The sequence below is a fragment of the Zeus faber genome (genome assembly GCF_960531495.2).
Source record: "Zeus faber genome assembly, chromosome: 20".
Classification (NCBI taxonomy): Eukaryota; Metazoa; Chordata; class Actinopteri; order Zeiformes; family Zeidae; genus Zeus; species Zeus faber.
The window spans coordinates 20,304,789-20,324,359 of NC_137207.1; the positions used below are offsets into that span (position 1 = coordinate 20,304,789).

Genomic DNA, 19,571 nt, shown 5'->3' on the forward strand with positions numbered 1-19,571 from the left:
GAGTAGTTCAGGGGTCTCAAACTCAAATGTCCTGGGCACCAAGGGTCAGGTCGTCTTCTCCGAGGTTAAACATCAAGGGAAAAACAAAAGTCCTACAATTTTCTGGATTCATTAAAAACTAATAAATGTAACTATTTTTTAATTAATGAAAAATGGTAATAAATTTAAATATTTATTTAGCTGTCTATTATTGTTTTAATTCATTATGTATTATTATTATTATTGCATATTCCTCGCTGCGCTGCTTGAATGCCCAAATTTAATTTCAGTGATTTCGTAATCAGTAAGCCGCCATATTTAACAATGAATTATAAACATGAAGCGGGCACATTCAATTGTTTTGCGGGCCGCATTCGGAGACGCGGTGCCATTTATCCGTCTTGTTGCGGTGCACTGGACCGCTGCATCCAGCAGATGGTGCCCAGTGAGTGCCTGCAGTGTCAACTTGTACCTGTTGTTCTTTAATGTATGCCAAGATGTCCTTTTGTACCTGCAGCGGTTAACAAGAGAGAGCTCCAGTGCCAAGCCAAAGAAAAAAGAGGTAATTTGTTTGGTGCTGAATTCTTTTGATGTTCCAAGGCCGGAAACATTTAATATCCAGTTTCAACAGGTTATTAATAAGAAGTAAGAAGTAGTTTTAGATTAGTTCATCGGGGAGGAAATGTTTTCAAAAAGAAAATAAATATACCTCTAGGTCGTCCTTGGAATTAAAATCTTCAATGAAAAGTACTTGTTTTTTGTTCTGGGGGCTTTATGAACACATGTGTTGACGTTTAATCAATTTTATGTTCACCTGTCTTTGTGGCGCACTCAAAATGACTTCTAATTTTATCCCCTTTTATACTTTTATCCAGCAGAGGAATTTTCCCAAACCTGCTGCTCGTGTTGTAAAAGGTAAGTGACAAAACCCGTGTGAGGACAGGGTCTTTTCATATGAATGCATGTGCATGAAAAATGTCCTGGAAAAGCGTTTCCAGAAGCGAGTGTGCCACTCTCACAAGATTTATACAATGTGTATCTTACGTGTGTGTTTTACTGAGTTTATCTTTCCTTCTTCTCCCTAGCTGTGTGTTTGAAGTCCCCCTACCTTAAAGTGGAGGATTTAAGCAGGTGGGATTCATTTCCTCTTTTTCCTTTTTGTCCATTTTTTTTTATTTGTCTTTGGTTCTTCTGCTGCACAGGGAACAAGTTCCTGTAGTGAAACAACACACTGCGGGCCTCCTATACACTATGTAAAGGGATACTTGTGCTACACCTGAATCCACTACTGCTTGTAGGAAGCCATGATGCAAGTGGAGATTGGGCTCTGTTTGATCCGCTACTCCATCACTATAAAGAAAATGTCTTGGTAGTCCGAGTTGGAGGAGTAGTTGGGGGATGTGCCAAGCTGAGCATAATGCTTCGTAAGCGATGGAGCCGGTGCTTCCTGCAGATCGATTCCAAATGTCCGGAAAGACAAAGGGTGGCAGCCGCCCAGTGTCGCTGTTCCTACTACCCCACTGGGCCTGGGGCCTGCCAGCTTGTGTTTCAGCCCGGGTGATTTTCTTAATTGAACTTGTTTGGGAGTTCAGTCAGATAATGTGTCAAGGGCCACTCTGTGAGGCCGCTCCCCAGGAGTCCGGGGCTCAAATTAGGGGGGGGGGGTATAATTTCCATTCAGATGGGGCTTTTGCGCGATTCAATGTGCGCGAACAGTTCTTTTCAGCAGCACAGTCATTTTAGCTTATTAAACAGTCTGTGCCTCAGGAACCTGAACCCCTGATATCTGAAACAGTTAGATGTTGGACACGCAGCTGTTCTTCAAATAACGTTATTTCCAGTTGTGTTTTGGTGTCCTAACATTTTGGCTGAGCAAAGCATTTTGTTCCAATGCATTCCAGCTGTTGTATCAAATTCTCGTGTTCTTTTGCATAACCAGGAAATTCAGGCCCTTGCACATGCAGTCCATGACCGTCCCCACCCTGTGCTACTCGGGTCGCTTCAGCCCGTTCGAGCCCCCCCCACCTCCTCCTCTTGACAAACCGACTGGGCAGGAGGAATGTAAAGCCAGGTTAGTGTTGTTGTCCGTGGCTCTGCTGCAGAAGATTAATAGTTTTTATTATAAACTCCAATCCTTATGAGCTGCGGTATCGCTGTTTTTTTTATCCTAGCAGTTAGTTCTGAGGTCTGGTGCTGAGAACTGCTGGTTTAAATGTTTTGATGTCGGGCTGAGCGTTGTGACAAAACATTATTACAATAGATGTTCTCACATGGATAGATACAAATATTTATCACTCTTTTTTTTTTTTTTAATGTGTACTATTTGTTTCCTGCACCTCAAGCTCCATATTCATTATCTCTCGATAGAGAAGTTGCTAAGGCTGCGAGCGTGTTCCAGGACGGCCCTTCAGCCCCGCTGGATTTCAATCCTTTGCCTTGGCGAGCGCTTAAAAAGGACCGGGGCTACTGTGAAAGCTGCCTCGAACCCTTCAGCAATCAGGAAGAGGTGAAATCTTACGGATTGGTTTGGTTTTGTTGGAGTGTCTTGGGAAAAAAAAAAAAAAAAATTTTTCACCACATCTTTCCTCTTCTTCTGCAGCACCTCCAGTCAGAGAAGCACCGTTGTTTTGTGTTGGATTCCTCCAACTACAGTTTGTTGGACCGGCTGGTGCGCGACATGCAGCCGGGATTCAACGTCGGTGACTCCCAAAACTTAGAAGCGGCACATAGCAGGTAACATGTCAGCGGCGTCTGGAGACAGATTTCTTATGGATTCTTCATTGTGTTTCACCCCTACTAAGGCCGCCTTTACACTGAATCCGACAAACAACAACAAACCACAAGTCTCATTCATTTTTATGTAGAATCGGAAACCGCACGCCAAGAGCTCCCATCCTCTGCGGTACAGAGATTGTCTTTGTTTTGTTTTTTTAATCCAACTGAGGGTACAGATGCGGTAAAATCAGCCCTTGCGACAAAAACTCTATAACCGGAAGCCACTGTTGCTAAGCAACTGGCAAGAGAAATTAAACTAAAAAGAGAAATAAATTAGGGATGCATATATTCCTCTATTATCCCATTCAAATTTGTTTGCTTTTCATTTTTAATGCTCAAATTTAGTAGGTGGGTGTGGGGGGCTCAGATCAGAGCAATCTATTCTCCAAACAAAGCAAATTAAAATCTACCCCTAGCGGTCCGCGGGCCGGTGGTTGGGAACCTCTGCAATAGAGGACATTCGGTCGGTGATGGCTGGGTTTGTTTCCCACTTTCATCGGCACAGCAGGAATTTCTGGGCATTCTGGTCAAAGACGCACTCTGTACTCACAGTGAAACACAGAGGAGAGGGAAACGCACCGGCGCGCTCGTGAGTCTCCACCGATGCAGACTTTGCGCACAGTTACCGGGAATATTTCTCTTTAATGTGCGTTCACTGTGCAACAAACTGGATTTACTTGCATTGAAGTTTATTGCTCATCACATGTGGATTGATTCGCCAACGTAAGACAATTTATAATCAATCATTTGTTTATTTAAAAAAAATACACAATGGAGCGGCAATTTCAGCATTTGAGTAGTTAATTTTTAAAATATTCAAATTCTATTTGAATTTGAGACATGCATTATGATGGCACCCGAATGCGCCGTATCCATTGCCTGAATCCTTGCAAAGGCAGCTTTAGTCTATTGGTCAAGTTTTCATGTCATGAAGGGCAATTAATTGAAGTGTTTATTCCCCCGCAGCACGCGGCCTTCCCCCGCCACTGGAGCCCCCAGTCCCGCTGAGCTGGCAATTGTCAGCGACGGTGAAGCGGAGCACGCCATTCAAGCCCTGCTCAACCAAGGTTCATCATCCAGCGCCCACTTCCCGAGCCTCTCTACAAGGCCTCCTTCCCCCTGCCGGTCTACCCCACCACCATCACCCTCCGACACTACTCGCCCAGCCTCTCTAATCGTCAATGAGCCTTTCCCTCCCAACCCGGCTCCTCCCTCACCAGGGGCCCCGCGGCCTGGTAGCCCGCCTGGCGCCCAGGGCCCCCCACCCGGTGCCCAGGGCCCCTCGCCCTGCACAGAGACCTTATCTCAGTCTTCTGATCCCTACTCCCTGCCGCCTGTCCTCAGCCCCCAAGTGTACGGCAATTTGGAGCCTCACAGCCCCTATTCTGAGCCCCCCGTCCTCAGGCCCGAAATCCCAGTCACACACCCAGCCTCACGCTGGTACCCAGTGGAATACGATGCTGAAGCTCCCTGTCTCGGAGTGAAGACTGTGGAGCTCGCGTCTCAGTTGGTAACGGAATCAAACTGGAAGGAGCTCCTTGTTCATCGGTTCCCCGAACTAATTAATCCCGACGGCACCTCGGAGTGCACTGAGCTTCCCCCGCTCGGGTCTCACTCCCCCCTCCGAATGTCGACAACTGCGGTGAACCCCAAGAAACGCTGCCAAACAGACATCCCTAAACACGAACCTAACAAGAGAAGGAGGACGTCGCGCTCCTCCCACCACACTGTGTCTCAACCGGCAAATGAATTTAAGGCTCAGGCATTTTTGTCATTTGACGCGCCTCAAATCCTCCTTTGTACCTCTACGGACTGCACGCCGGCTGTGGAACGGGTTGATACGTGCAGGAGTCCACGGCGAGACTCTGGCCCCGGTGGCACTGTCATCCAAAGGCCGAACGTGCAGGGCTTGCAGATGTCGTGCGGGCTTTCTCTGGAAACGCACGATGCAGGAAACAAGACTCGTGCCATGTTTCTCGTTCCCGACATGAAGTTTGTCAAACATTCAATCAGCAACATTTTAGGCTTTGGCAGCACCCCCCGTGCCGCCAAAGCTTCCGGTCCGGTGTCTCCGGGCGCACCATCCCCGTGTACTCCCCCTAAATTCTCCGGCAGTGGACCCCGCTGTGCACAGGTCGGTCAGCACTCGCACCCTTCCTCTTCCCACCCGCTCTCCTCCGTCTGCATCGAACCCGCCCTCGTCCCGGACGTGGCCGCGCTCTCCTCGTCATCCTCAGACTCTGACTGGGACTGCGAGCTGCTGTCCCAGCTGGGCCCGGCTCGCGCCACGCCGCCCGCCCTCCCGTCCTCCAGGGGGCGCTGTGAGCTCGACCAGGAGCTCCTGCAGAGGCCCTGCACCTGGACTCACAACACCAGCTACGAGTCACGTCTGCACTCCGTGCTACAGCCCTCCACCCCTGCGGCCTCAATGTTTGGGGATGAGATGGAAGCCACGGCCTTCTCCAGGACTGTGGTGCAGATCGTCCAGGTTCAGCATTGACCCTGGTGATTTGAGGTTGCCTTTTTAAATGAGTTTTAACGTCGCTCACCACATCAAACACCGGGTTGTCCAATGAAGACAAGCTTGCAATAAGTATTCTAATCATGTGCTAACTAAAGTGCAGGGACCATCTGGTTATAGAACTGTACTTGTTCTACAATGTTCAACTCAGATTCATTCATCCTTCTGAAGCTATTTTAAAGAAAATGATATTTTTTTTGTTTTGTTTTTACTCAACCCTTATTTTTCAATCATTAGGGTGTCAACCTGATGGACGTCATAATCTTTTTAACTGATCCAGTATTGAGAGAATGGCTCGGGGCTCTCACAACCTTGTTCTTCGGCAAGTGCCACTGCCTCTATGCACGGCCGTCGGCTGAGGTCAAAAACTTAATTACTGGAGCAATTTCAAAGATTATGGTGTCAATTACTCGGCTTGACTCCTAATGATGAATAAATAAGGTTTAGGTGAAAACATATGACTTTTCCGTTAACGCCAGTGTCCTTGGCCATTTCCTTTGCCCTGTGAAAGCCCCGGCCCATATTCCGCTTGTCATGCTGACGGCAAGCTTTCGGCAGCTATGTCCAGGAACACACGGTGGTATTGAGAATTTAATGAGGCCTTGCTGAGGGGGGCATTACTCAATTAGCTTAAGTGCAGCGTCTGGATCCGATCCCACTCGTACAGCGTTGATGGTCAAACAGGCCAGACGTCGGGGGACTGAAGCAGCGACACCAGCTGCCGGCCCAAACACCGCTTGAGTCATGTCAGATGTCTTTGCTGGCCTGTTGAAGGTGGTCCAGAGGGCTGGCGCTGGTATGACTGCTCGCTGCTGCGCCTGGCTCTAGGGAGCCGTTTGCTATCGCGTTCCTCTCTTCAGGTGTTTTGACGGGAAAGGTCACCTACCAATGTGCAATGGATGCTTGTTGTTACTCTTCGTAAGAGCTCCTCTGAGCAGCGCCCGCAACCCTGCAGTTAAAAACCTTTGACTCAAGTAAAAAAAAAAAAAAAAAAAAACTTTTTTTTTCTTGAGTTAACAAATATGACTATGTTGGGGTGGTGGGGAAATTCCACTAAATGCTCTTGTTCCAGTGCCTTCGGCGGCAAAGCCTGCGTGTTTAGGGACTCATCCTTTTGGGACAAAAGCTATCTTTGCTTTGGAGTACTCAACATGCGTTCCAACACTTAAAACTTCATAAATGATTCATCAGTAGGCATCCCACTTTGTTTCCTGACTAATATAGTGTGTGTGTATATAATATATAAATGGTTTTGATGAAAGATGTCACTCCCAAAATAGGCACCTTATTCTTGGAGAAGGTGGGAACGTTTTATGATTTTTTTAAATAAATTTTAAATATTCAAAGTTTGGAGTTTGTGGTGAAGCAGAGTTGTCTGAAGTCAAGGCGTGTACGCTGCCGTTGCGTCGCCTTGTCATAACTGCTGACTGTGTGTCCGTGCAGGAAAGGTTTTCTAAGTGCTGCAGGTCGATGTGCCCGCTCCCCTCCGGCTTCAGGCTGACGTGCAAAATATCTGATACCTCGCCTCCTTGTCATTTTTTTTTTTTCTTTTAACTTTTGTTCCTTTCAGTCCTCATTGCTTAACTTTGGTTTTGCTGAGGTCAAGCATCTCTTCCAGACACAGACTGCACCTGACGGGAAGAATCGTTGTCAAACCTTGTTTGTGGAGCCAACAATTGGGGGGGGGGATGGTAGCTCAGGCGGTAGAGCTGGTGGTCTAGTGATGTAAAGGTTGCTGGTTCGATCCCAGGCTCCTCCTGCTAACATGCTGTAGTGTCCTTGAGCAAGACACTTAACCCCTAATTGCTCCTAATGGCTGCGTCCGTCGGTGTTTGAACAATTGTAAGTCGCTTTGGATAAAAGCGTCTGCTAAATGACTAAATGTAAATGTAAATGTAAATGTAAATTGAGTGGGTGACAAGTCAAGCACCATGGTCCCAAAACAGGAAATCTATCTTATAGAAAACCCTTTTTTTTTTTTATGAGCATCGTTTAAAAAAAAATGCCCTAGCAACATGCATTTCTGTCTTAACTACAGATTCCCATGTAAGCCAATCTCAGTTTCTGTATTATTTTATTCTGTGTATGAGGAAGTGGTGGGAAAATAAGATTTGTGATTTGTCATTGGGGGGAAAATGCTCTTGTGAAAGTCGTCATTAGAATACTGCTTGAGTCAGTCATAAAGTAGCTGATATTAGAGGGACTTAAGTATCAAAAGTAAATGCTGCGGAGGGGAAGAAAAAAATTTGTAGTTTTTTTTTAATTATTTTTGCTCAAAGCTTAGGTTTTATTTATTTGCTTTGATTTTATGCTGGTTGACAATATTTCTGTATTTTTCGTTAAGCATCAGAGGCACTTCATTGGGTAAGACTCATCTCTCAGTCCGACACAAGGAAAACGATGCTGTATCAACGGGGTTAGGGTTGTCAGGTCAACACGATAAACAAACAACCTGTTAAAACACTTAGAAAACGGGAAAACCGCGGACCTGGCAAACTGGCGAGAACTGGCTTAACTAACATCATTTTCCGGTTTTCCCCCCCATTTTATTTTGAAGCGCGTGACGAGGGTGTGCAGAAGAAATGCAGCGGGGAGACGGTGGCAGCGAAAGGCCCCCTCCCGAGCCAGCGTCGGCTTTGTCCGTTCTCGGCTACTGTAGAAGAAACATGGCGGCCTCCGGGGAAGCGTACCCGCTCCCCACGTAATCCCACCTCGGGGGAACGGCTGATTCTAACGTGACGAAAACACATCGATTCTTACCTTCAAGGGGGATATACACTGATTAAAACACACTTGTGAGCGTTATCTTTCATTTCATTCCAGTCAGTTCTTTAAATTCTACACTGCACCTTCTCAGTACAGTAACAAAGTATTTTTACGAAGTGACTTTGAGTCGGTGCGTTGTTGACAGACAAGAAAAAAAAAAAATAAAAATATATATATATATATATATATATATATATATATTAAGGTCAATATTTCACGAATTTGCTCTTCGACGTGAGAGACGAGGCCCGCGCGAGGAAGGGGCGGGCGCCCGTGCGCCGCACGAGCTCGGCCGCCGATTGGCTGCGGCGTTTGGCGCCACGCGCTTCCCCGCGCCGCCCCGCGGCTGCTGGCGCGGGGCGGGCGCCGCCACACGACGACTTGTCCGAGCGATGAGCGGGTTCTGCGGTGCGGCCGCTGGGGAGACGCTGACCGCGGCGAGACGGTGAAGGAGCGATCCGGGAGCGCGTCGGGGTCCGCCACAGCACCAGACCTCCTGACGGACTATGTGAGCTGCACCATGCGGGCGCTGGGATGCCTGCTGCTGCTGCTGCTGCTCGCTGCGCTGGCCGCGACAGGTGAGAGGCTGGGGAAGGTGTGACTGTTCATATGTGTATGACCAGGACTGTGTCCTCCGGCACTGTTGTTTCACATAAGATACACAGTCCTGCCAGAATAATTGTTGGTGTATCTAGCAGAATACTATCTAGTACTAAGTAATCAATCAATCTATTGGTCTGTATCTATCCCAATCTTGAGTTATTTCCCCATTGCACACTGGACATTATTCCCTGTTGGACTGTGTGTATATATATATATATATATATATATATATATATATATATATATATATATATGTGTGTGTATATATATATATATGTGTGTGTATATATATGTGTGTATAAATGTATAAATGTGTGTATATATATGTGTGTATGTATGTGTGTATTTTTAATTTGATGTATTTATTTATTTTTTGCTTGTATGACTGCATGTTATAAATAAAGAATCGTTAATCTTAACTAGACTTCTCAAAACCTCCGTCAGTCAAGTTTCTTTGGACCCAGTTTCTGGGTTGACTGGGCTGCACCTCTCGTCCAGCTGTAGATTTCAGCAGAGTCTCCGGGCTGGCTGACGGAGCAAGAGGACGGGAGCTCCACCAGGGCGAGGAGGGCGTTCACCCCATGCGGCTGATCCACTCCCAGGTGGAGCTCCTCCAGGCTGAGGAGGTGGAGGTTCATCCCATGCAGCTGATCCACTCCCAGGTGGAGCTCCTCCACGCTGAGGAGGAGGAGGAGGAGGAGGAGGAGGAGGTGGTTCATCCCATGCAGCTGATCCACCCCCAGGTAGAGCTCCTCCGCGCTGAGGAGGTGGTTCAGCCCAAGCGGCTCCTGCAGCAGATCCACTCCCAGGTGGAGCTCCTCCATGCACACCTGTGCACAAGGGTCAAAAACGACTCATCGGGAGTTGAGGTGAGTCTCCCCGGCAGCGGCAGAAAGGAATCGAGAGCGACATGGCCAAACCATCACCGCCTAAAGAAATTGAATTGAAAAATCTGGAATTATTGAATGTGAGATTAGTTCTTCATATTCAAATTACAACTTGATCTGCATTAAGCCACTGATCAGATGTGGTCCCTGGGGTCCAATCTGAGAAGATTTTATTGATAGATATGACTTTGTGAAACTGGTCAAAACAGACAATAATGTACGTTCTCTGATGGTGGAAATGCATTTTAAGTTAAAGCGGCTTTTGAAGTTTAACTATCAATAATGTTGGACCCCTGCGGTGTCCCTGGACCTCCTCCACTATTGTCATTACTTTTAAATGTTCAGTCCTATATTAAAATGTATGCAAAAAAAAAATGCAATATTCATATTTTATACAATTTATTTCTTAGATATCTAAATTTTTTTAGGCTACGTAATGTCAGTTCAGTGCTTTGCTTTTGAAAGGGTAACCTAATTGTCTAACCTCAACACGGGGGTTGGGTGTGCTCCGTCAAAATGGCTCTGGTGTGCGTTCATGTGAATGCGGAAGGCTAATAATAGTACTAACGTCTTGATGAACGACCTTCAAGAGCAGATGTCACCTCCAATGAAACGGGATTCCCATCGGATCACTCGTCCTTCAACACTGCGATGCCCTCAAGTCAATGAGAATAAAGTCCTTAATATTCCAGCCCCGTATCCAAAAGCATTTTATCGAGTTGTTTGTGTTCATCGAGTAAACTAGCTCTTCAAAATCGTAGACGCCAGAAGAAGGTTGTCAGCAGAAATGACATCATCTACCGGAATGAATTATTGAACTGAGAATATTTCTTTGAATGCACATTTAGGAGTGTACGATATTGATTGAATATCGCAATGTTTTTTTGGACCAATACCTCGAAATCGATGAATTGACGATGTTTTGGGGATGGCTTTTGGTGCTTTCGCGAGATACTTACAAAAGGACCTAAAGGACCAAAAGGAGGTTCGCGATGTGATGTGATGACCGTTGATTTGAAAACCTCTAGATCAGTCTGTGAAGTTCCGAAATCTGTAACGCTCCCGAAAGACAACATTGAACAATATCACAGTATATCACCGTAACCCCAATCCAGTGCGATGTCTGGTCTCGTATCACAGTATTGATAAGACATCGACACGTGGCCCCGGCCCTCACGGCGTTTGGCACATGACGTAGTTTGTCACCCGACCGAGCTCGGAGCCGCTCGGGTCCAACCCTCTGTCCTCAGTGGAACGGGCGTAGCTCTCTGGGTCCAAGGTCACGTCTCATCTTCCTCTTGACTTTCACTTGTTGCCTCTTCTCCTGCCAGATGCCCCACCACCCCCTTCCCCCACAGGTTTCGATTAGATTATATTCCTCACCTCCATCACTGCTCTCTCGTTACCCTCTTTCCATTTATAGCGCCCGTCGGGGCCGGTCAGTGGATAGGACACGGGCCCGACCTCGGTGTGCCCTCTGCGCAGGTACTGTGGAGCTACACTGGACCCAGGGGGAGCTTCCATAACTGTGACCACCCCCACGGCCTCTTAGGGGTGGATGGAGGGATGGATAGGTGGATGGAGGGAGGGCTGGATGGATGGATGATGGAGGGGTGGAGGGATGGACGGTTGGATACTTTATTCATCCCTGGAGTGATATTGGTGATAGTGATATTGGATATTAGTCATGGATGGGCCTGAAGCCTCTGGAAGTCGTGACTTTCTTTTTCTGCTCACGTCTGAAGTTGGCTCCGACTTGAGGACTATTTTAAATGAAGATGCAAGATTTTCTTAAGAATGAGTCCCTGACGAGAACATGACGCTGATTGACAGCATTTAACAGCACCGGTAGTTACAGCTCATTGGGTTAAAATGGCTTTTTGTCATTCAAAAACTTTCAAAATTTCAACCTTTTTTTAATTATTATTATTATTTTTTTTTAGAACAGTTCCCCCTTCATCCGGTGTTTTCTTTGGTTGTTCCTCTTGTGACGACCAGCGCTGCTGTTCTCACAGTCACTCTCGGGATGCGACGTAGACACTGCGCCGCTCGAGGAAAAGGAACAGTTTGAGCCGTTTTAAGTATCGATTTGGAATTACATGAATCATCAGAGTTATTTTTAAAAACAACCCCTCTAATGGCTCCAGTACTTCCCTATCAGAGCTTGAGCTCCCAACGCCCCCCTTCCAGAAGCCCCACTTGTGCGCCGTGAAAATTGATATTTGGTCTCGCATAATTGTATTATTCCGGTTCCAATGCGGCTGTAAGCGCTGGGAGCCTGCTGGGGGGCCTGCTGGGGGGCCTGCTGGGGGGCCTCCACTGGTCCGGCGGGGCCGCTGCTTGTACCGCGGCGATGGGGATCCAGCAGGGAACCGGTTTGAATTACACCGAAGCGGCTGTCAACGCTCACACCCGGCGTCCTGGGTTACGTACAGCCAGGAGCTGGGCGGCGATGCTGATTGCGACCTTGTCACCGGACGTGTGGAGCGGAGGCGGAGGCCACTGTGCAGCAGGGTTGGCGACGGAAACGGGGCTGGTGTTCCTCGGAGCCGGGGCTCCATAAAAACAATGTGGATAATGTAGTTGAGCCCCGGGTGACCTCCGGCACATTCATCTCCCTGTGGAGGTCGTGGAAGGACTAACACCTCCCCCCCCCCCCTCCATATTTCCCATCCAGTCTTCCATCGCTTCTTCTTTTTGACGGCACATGTTCACTCCTTTTCCTGCGCGTGACCTTTCACTTCCTCCCCCGCAACAACATGTCTCTGGTAACTGTGAAAATCAGTCAGACTTGACGGCGGCAGAAGGCTCGGCACCCGTGTGTGAGATGGCTTCAACTGCCGTCCATTATCACATTAGACGCCCTTACTTGTATTGGTACAAGTCAGCGCCTAACACGGACCCCTATCTCCTGTGGGACCCCTGTCTCCTGGGGGACCCCTGTCTCATGTATCTGTCGGACCCTCTGTCTCACTTGGGACCCCTGTCTCATGTCTCTGTCCGACCCTCTGTCTCACTTGGGACCCCTGTCTCATGTAGGACCTCTGGACACACAACTGGAGCAGAAAGTCGACCTTGAGACGTAAAATCCTGCAATAAAGCCAATGAAAAATGTACTTTGCTCAACAATCACTGGATAAATCTGCTGGATATGTAGATTATTATTATTATTATTATTATTATTATTATTATCATTATTATTATCATTAGGTTATGAATCAGGTGAGGTTTGAGTGTTGATGATTTATTTCTCCCTCGTTCACTTCTCTCTCTCTCTGTTTATTTTTTTCTATCTCTTTACACCCATTCAACTCCAAATCTGCCCTCCCTCCCTCCCTCCCTCTCTCCCTCCCGCCATGTCTCTCTCCCTCTCTCTCTCTCCCTCCTTCTCCACCTGTCCTCCATCCCTACCTCCCTCCATTTCTGCTTCCCCGCCACCTTACCTACCGTGTTCCATCCATCCCTCCCTCCCTCCCTCCCTTCCTTCCTTCCATCCCTCCCTCCTTCCCTCCGTTCCCATTTTTCCATCCTCCCTACCTCCTTACGTCCCTCTGTGCTCTCCACCTCCCTCTCTCCATCCCTCAGCCTGTCCATCTGGCCCAGAGCAGCTTCCTGGTGGAGGCCTTTGGCAAGTCCTTCGTCCTTGACCTGGAACTCAACCAGTAAGCACACACACACACACACGCACACATGCACACACACACGCACACAGACAGACAGACAGACAGACAGACAGACGCTCTCTAGCTTTCTAGTCAACACAAACAGATCCCTGCAGAGTACAGTTGCCTAAAATACATCCATCAAGCCACTTGTTTGACTTGGAGTCCGTGTTGAACCTGCTGTAAACCTGCATTAAGAATGAAGCCTTTCCCAGCACTATCAACACGGTGCCGACGTGCTCGGGTCCATTTCCGCGACCTGCTGGTCGATCCGCGAGGCTGATTCACTCCGCGCCTCGGCGGGTCGCGTGGGACTCCAGTTTTGGCGCCTTGGAATCCCTTTGGAGTGGAGAGCGTCAAAAGTGACACCGTTATTTACTTAAACACACACATTTGGACTCTTCCAAAGAAAAGTCGACGGATGAGAACCAAGAAATGATGAAAGGGCACCATCACTATTTGTTCAGGGTGTTAACGGCCGAAAGAATTCAATATATTTTTGAGTTTTAATTCTGACGCGGGGCTCTTTGTGACGGCGACCTTCCACTCAAAGAAATCCCTAAAATAAGCACCTTTTCAACGCGGATGAAGTGTGTCAATATACATAGCGATGTCATCTGTTTGTTTGTTTATTTATTTCGCAAACTCAAACTCATACCGGCGATTTCACATTCGGAAGTATCTCCATGGGTGTTTGTTTCCCTCCCGTCTCCACAGCCACCTCCTGTCTTCGGATTACGTGGAGCGCCACATCGACGGGGCGGGGCGGACGCACCAGAGCACGGTACCAACGAGCAAAACAAAACCCCGGATGAGCCTCAGCCGCCTTTGCACGTTTCGGCTTCACTCAGCGTTTTTTTTTTTTTTAAATGACCTCAAATATCATCATTGGAGAGAAGCGTTGTGGAAGGCAGTCACTGGTTAGCTTTGGTATTTTTCCGTGCTGTGCCTTTGTAAGCGTGGCCGTGGTAGAAGTGTGCAAGAAGAGCAATCCAGTCCGGCCTCCATGTAATATATAATCCAGTGGATGATACTGGAACCCTGCTGGGAAATGGTGCTGAGACCACATGGTAAAAAATGGCTGCGAGGGCGGGGGCAGCGGGGGGGGGGACCAGTGTTCCCCTTCTCTGGTGGAAGGAGACGATTTTAGAATTCAAACTGTTTCACAAAGAGAAGAAGCTCCGTCGTCGTCCCATTTGAAGCTTTTTTATTTCTCTCCTGTCCCGGTACCAGACGGTTTCACCTGTTATTCGCCTCCGACGAGTCCAGCCTTTGATTCCATTCTTTCATCTCTCTCTCTCTCTCTCTCTCTCTCTCTCTCTCTCTCTCTCTCTCTCTCTCTCTCTTCTCTCTCTCTCTCTCTCTCTCTCTCTCTCTCTCTCTCTCTCTCTCTCTCTCTCTCTCTCTCTCTCTCACTCTCTCTCTCTCTCTCTCTCTCTCCTTTCCCCTGTCAGACCACCTGACCAAAATGTTGCCATGGCGACCAGTAGTCAGCGGCGGCGTAGGCCACTTCATCCATTCGTGCCACTTGTTGTCGAGGAGAGGGGGAGAGAGTGCTGAGGGATGGATGGAGTGAGAGACAGATGAGCTAGAGATGGATGTAACAGAAGAGAGCGAGCGAGAGAGGGTGTGGTGTGAGGGGTTGGAAGACGGATGGAAACAAAGAGATGCGGAGATATGGAGGGATCACGAGAGGGGAGGAGAGACTAGGGGTCATGGAGGGAGGGAGAGGAGAGAGACATGGAGGGAGAGAAGGAGAGAAGGAGAGAGAAGGAGAGAGAAGGAGAGAGAAGGAGAAGGAGAGGGAGAGAGAGGGAGAGAGAGGGAGAGGGAGAGAGGGAGAGAGGGAGAGAGAGAGGGAGAGAGGGAGAGAGAGAGGGAGAGAGAGAGGGAGAGAGAGAGAGAGAGAGAGAGAGAGAGAGAGAGAGAGAGAGAGAGAGAGAGAGAGAGAGAGAGAGAGAGAGAGAGAGAGAGAGAGAGAGAGAGAGAGAGAGAGAGAGAGAGAGTCATTTCAGAGACTGCTGTGGGATACTTCATGTAGAACAGCAGCTAGTCTGAGCTCTCTGGTACACGCACAGGTTTTTATTTTAGTTATTGTCATGAAATTAAAACATATATCATATTCTGCACCGGTTCTGCACGATGTGTTGTGCGGATTTCAGAACAGACATCCCGACGCGGCTGTGGTGGTGACTGGGGACTTTAACAGGGCCAACCTTAAAAAAGTTCTGCCGAATTTCCACCAACACATCACGTGTTCCACCAGGGGAGACAGAACTCTGGACCATTGTTACACTCCTTACAAGAACGGATACAAGCCCGTGTCGCTTCCTGCTTTCGGGAAATCAGATCACGCCGCGATCTCGCTGCTTCCTGTTTACAGGCCTCTGATCGCACGGGATCTGGTGATGACGAGGGAAGTGAAGCGGTGGACGGACCAATCAGAGGCTGCGCTTCAGGACGCTCTGACTGACGTAGACTGGGACGTGTTCCAAGCGAGTTCAAGTGACGTCAGCGAGTTTACGGAGGCTGTAGTGAGTTTTGTGGCTACGCTCGCGGATGAAATCGTTCCCACGGTGAAAGTTCGGATATTTCCAAACCAGAAACCATGGGTTGATAAATCCATCCGCTGCGCTCTGAATGCGCGCACGGCCGCTTACAACGACGGTCTTGTATCTGGTAACATGGACAATTACAAAGCGGCGTCGTACAATCTGCGAAGGGCGGTGAGGGACGCTAAACGGACGTACAGAGACACCGTGGAGCTGATAAAAGACAAATGTATTGATCAGGAGATGGAGAAGTTTGGAGAAAAGGAAGTAGCAGCGTCAGGCACTTGCTTGCGTTTTCTATTAATTGAATGTCAGTGCGAGCAAATCTCCCCTTACAGCGCGCACACACACACACACACACGCACACGTACCCGCACACACATTTTCCTGCAGAACAGTTAAGGAAAGCACGCTCTCATCTTGCATGGATTTGTCCTTCACGGCGTTGACGACCGGGAGGCGTCGTGCAGCTTCCATTTCCTACGTGATTCATTTTCGTCATATTGCCCGTAAATCAATCGCCTATAAAGTCCTCCTGCCTTTGTGCGTTGCCCGTTTCATTGCTCCCTGGATGCTGGACAATCTGCTGAGCTGGCAACCCGAGCGGGGGAGGGGGGGGCGAATCTCAATGACCCGAGGCTGCCATTGAATATCAGGATGTGGATAAGGCGGGAATAGATTGGATGAGGTTTTTCTATTTATTCTTTTTAATAGGTTGTCGGTGTCGTGTAGAAACCCCCTGCGTGTCATTAGATTGATCATCCTCCGGCCGCGCTGTCACGCCCGACCTGGAGCGGCCGCAGGTGGCGGAGGTGCCGAAACGCGGCTACGCCGGGATTAAAAAGACGCGACCGCCGCTCTCCACGGAGGAGGTCGCCCGTCGCCGCTGACGCCATTTGCAAACGTGGAAGTTCTTCTGCGAGACTTGTGTCCTTGGCGCGGGAGTTTTCCAATTTTTTCGACAACGAAACGCTGTGTCGGCGATTCCGCGCACTCGGCTCCGGCGCCGCTTCGTCTCTTCCTCTCGACGTCTTTGCTTCGGACGAGAAGCACTTGAGTGTTTTTTTTTTTGTTTGTTTTTTCTGTAAGTGTTGTAGGGCAAACACTGTTGCTAATACTGAACGGCAACAAAGAAAGCAAACAAGCAAACTGAAAAGAAAAACTAATAATCATAGATATTACGTTCACTTTGAGTTTCCTCATCAATTTGGACTGAGGCATTGAAGGATCATGTTCATTTCTCGTTAGTTCCCAATTCGAATCCCGGTATCTGTGATTTATTATGGGATTCATAATATCGTTGCCGTCCCGCTGTCCGCGGGCGATCGACGGATCTTCGCCCGGCTTTCCCTCGAACGCAGCGCGGCCGTCGCCGCCCGTCTCGCTCCGCCGCGTCCGGCTCTCCCGTCCTCGTCCTCCCGGCGTGAACCTGGCCGTCCCGCGTCGCCCTGATTCCATCCGCCGCGGCTTAAGTGGGGCTGAGTGGCCATTACCTGGAGCACGTGGGCGCGCTCGGCGGAGGACACTCGATCCTCTCTGCTTAGCGTCCGAGCCTCGGCGGACAATTCGATTTTCTCCACTTAGCCCTGTAATCCGGTACGTGATCTCTTCTTTATTTTTTATTTTGCCAAGTGCTGCGTGCCGCACCGACGGCCAGAGTGGGAGAACACAGCGGAAAATGAGAAGAACCTCGATCAAATAAAGAACCTCGATCAAATGAAGAACCTCGATCAAATAAAGAACCTCGATCAAATTAAAGGACCTCGATCACATGAAGAACTGTCTGATATGTGAACTATGAAAACGAGGGAATCTCCTCTCCTAGGACTACGGCAAGCCGTTTCAACATTCAGTCCATAGGATCAAATAGTCACTTTTTAAAAGTTACTACTACTTGTATTTTAGCTACTAGTCGCTATTCCAACTGTTATGACAATGTTGTCATCGAGGTTCTTTAATTTGATAGAGATCAAATAAAGAACCTCGATAAAAATGTAAGGACCTCGATCAAATGAAGAACCTCAATGACATTAGGAACCTCGATAAGATAAAGAACCTGGATCAGTTAAATAACCTGGATCAGCCTTTCTCTGCTCGCTCTTGTGAAATGATTTTAGAATTTGAACTCAGAGCTTTTTTTTTTTTTTGCTTTTTTTCTCCAACTTTGTGTCGTTCCACTTCCTGAGCTGCATGAGCTCCTATGACTGAAGTACAGCAGCATGAAACACGCTGCTCTCCCCACGACTGTTCCCGATATCGACCAAATCAAAAATCACAATATTTTGGGCGAAATACCTCGACGCTCGATAATTTGACGATATTTTGAGGAGGACAATTGGTGCTTTAACAGATATTATATACTGTACACACAAGTATTTGGGAAACAATCACTCCTAATGTGGATATTATGGCCCGGCAGGTCGAGGTGTTGATTTGAACAGGAGAGGGAGGGAGGGAGGGAGGGAGGGAGAGAGAGAGAGAGAGAGTGAGAGAGAGAGAGAGAGAGATCTCCGTGTAGTGTTGGTGCTGGTATGCGAGTGCACACCGGGCATCGCCATGATTGGATGACGGCCCTGTCAGTCAAAACCCCTCGCCACCTGACCTTTTTTCAATGAGAAGCACTGGTTCCCCTCCCGCTGGTTATACGCACGCACACACAGTATGATCACATTAGATCATCATGGCGCCCACGATTGTGCCAAGAGTCATCACTTTCGAATTTTGAAAAGTAAGAAACAAAAAAAGCTTTTATGAAGTTATTTGATTACATTTATTTCACTGAGTGTCTATACTTATAATACAAATAAAATTCATTGTTAAACTTTTTAAACAAATTTAAAGAGACTTGATTTTTTTTTTATTTTTTTATTATTGTATTTTCTTTTTTAACTTTAAGGACTTGACTTGACATAACCTGTGACTTGGACTTGCTTGTGACTTGGATATGAGGGACTTGGTCACATGTCTGAAAGAGACTCTTCTCTAAACCCTGTAGGATTCATACAAATGTAAGAATAATGACAAGAACAATCACTTTATTTTATCCATGTTGTTTTAGGGGCCGCGAGAGACAACCGCGGGCTCAGGCGGCAGCCATGACTCATTGGAGTTCAGTAGCAACACCCGACAGTGACATTCTCTCACACACACACACACACACACATACACACACAAACTTTCCATGCCCACTCATGAAGTTGTGTTTGCAGCAGTGGTAATCTGGTCCTTTTATAATTTGATAATATGGTCATACGGCGATGATGTCACGCTGTACGGATAGATGACACACAGTGATGGTGGTCAGATTATAACTCCCAGGGGTTGGAAGGTGACATGTGATTTCATCGCTTTCTTTTATGTTGCTGGGAAACATGACCGTTTTTTTTTGTTTTGTTTTGTTTTTTAACGAGCGTAAAAATTTGAAAAATTCCCTTTGCAAAATACCGGATAGGTTTGTTGCGATATCTCAACATTCGATTTCTCAGAAAGATCTTGTGACAATTGATTTGTTTGTTCCGTTCTTGGCGGAATCCAGGGAGAATAGTGGTTACCTTGGTAACAACTATTGGAGACCGCCTGAATAATAAACCAATCCACGTACAACGGTCTTTATTCCGTTCAGTATCACAACACATTTTCAGACCCTTTATGTGTTTTCTTCAAGGAACGGAATATGCGTTGGTTTCGACATTCTGCTCGTTCCGTTCCCTCGTCCCGCATCTGTTGCTGAATTATTCAACGAGGACTTCCTCCATCGCCCAAGGTTCAGTTGCAAGGTTTTACTGTAAGCGATCCCCGTTCTCCCTGCGCTTGATTTACTGGTCTG

General features: G+C 47.7%; 1 protein-coding gene across 1 annotated transcript in view; it reads left to right on the forward strand.

The window, feature by feature from the left end:
* Positions 1 to 9,392: 9,392 nt before the first annotated feature.
* The window catches only part of LOC307245440 (disintegrin and metalloproteinase domain-containing protein 11-like), a gene marked incomplete at its 5' end in the record, with an annotated part of 28,168 nt that continues 17,989 nt past the window's right edge, over positions 9,393 to 19,571 (forward strand). Inside the window, 4 exon segments of the mRNA XM_080021015.1 lie at positions 9,393 to 9,401; positions 9,403 to 9,513; positions 13,117 to 13,193; positions 13,911 to 13,977. Coding sequence (XP_079877141.1) covers positions 9,393 to 9,401; positions 9,403 to 9,513; positions 13,117 to 13,193; positions 13,911 to 13,977 — 264 coding nt within the window.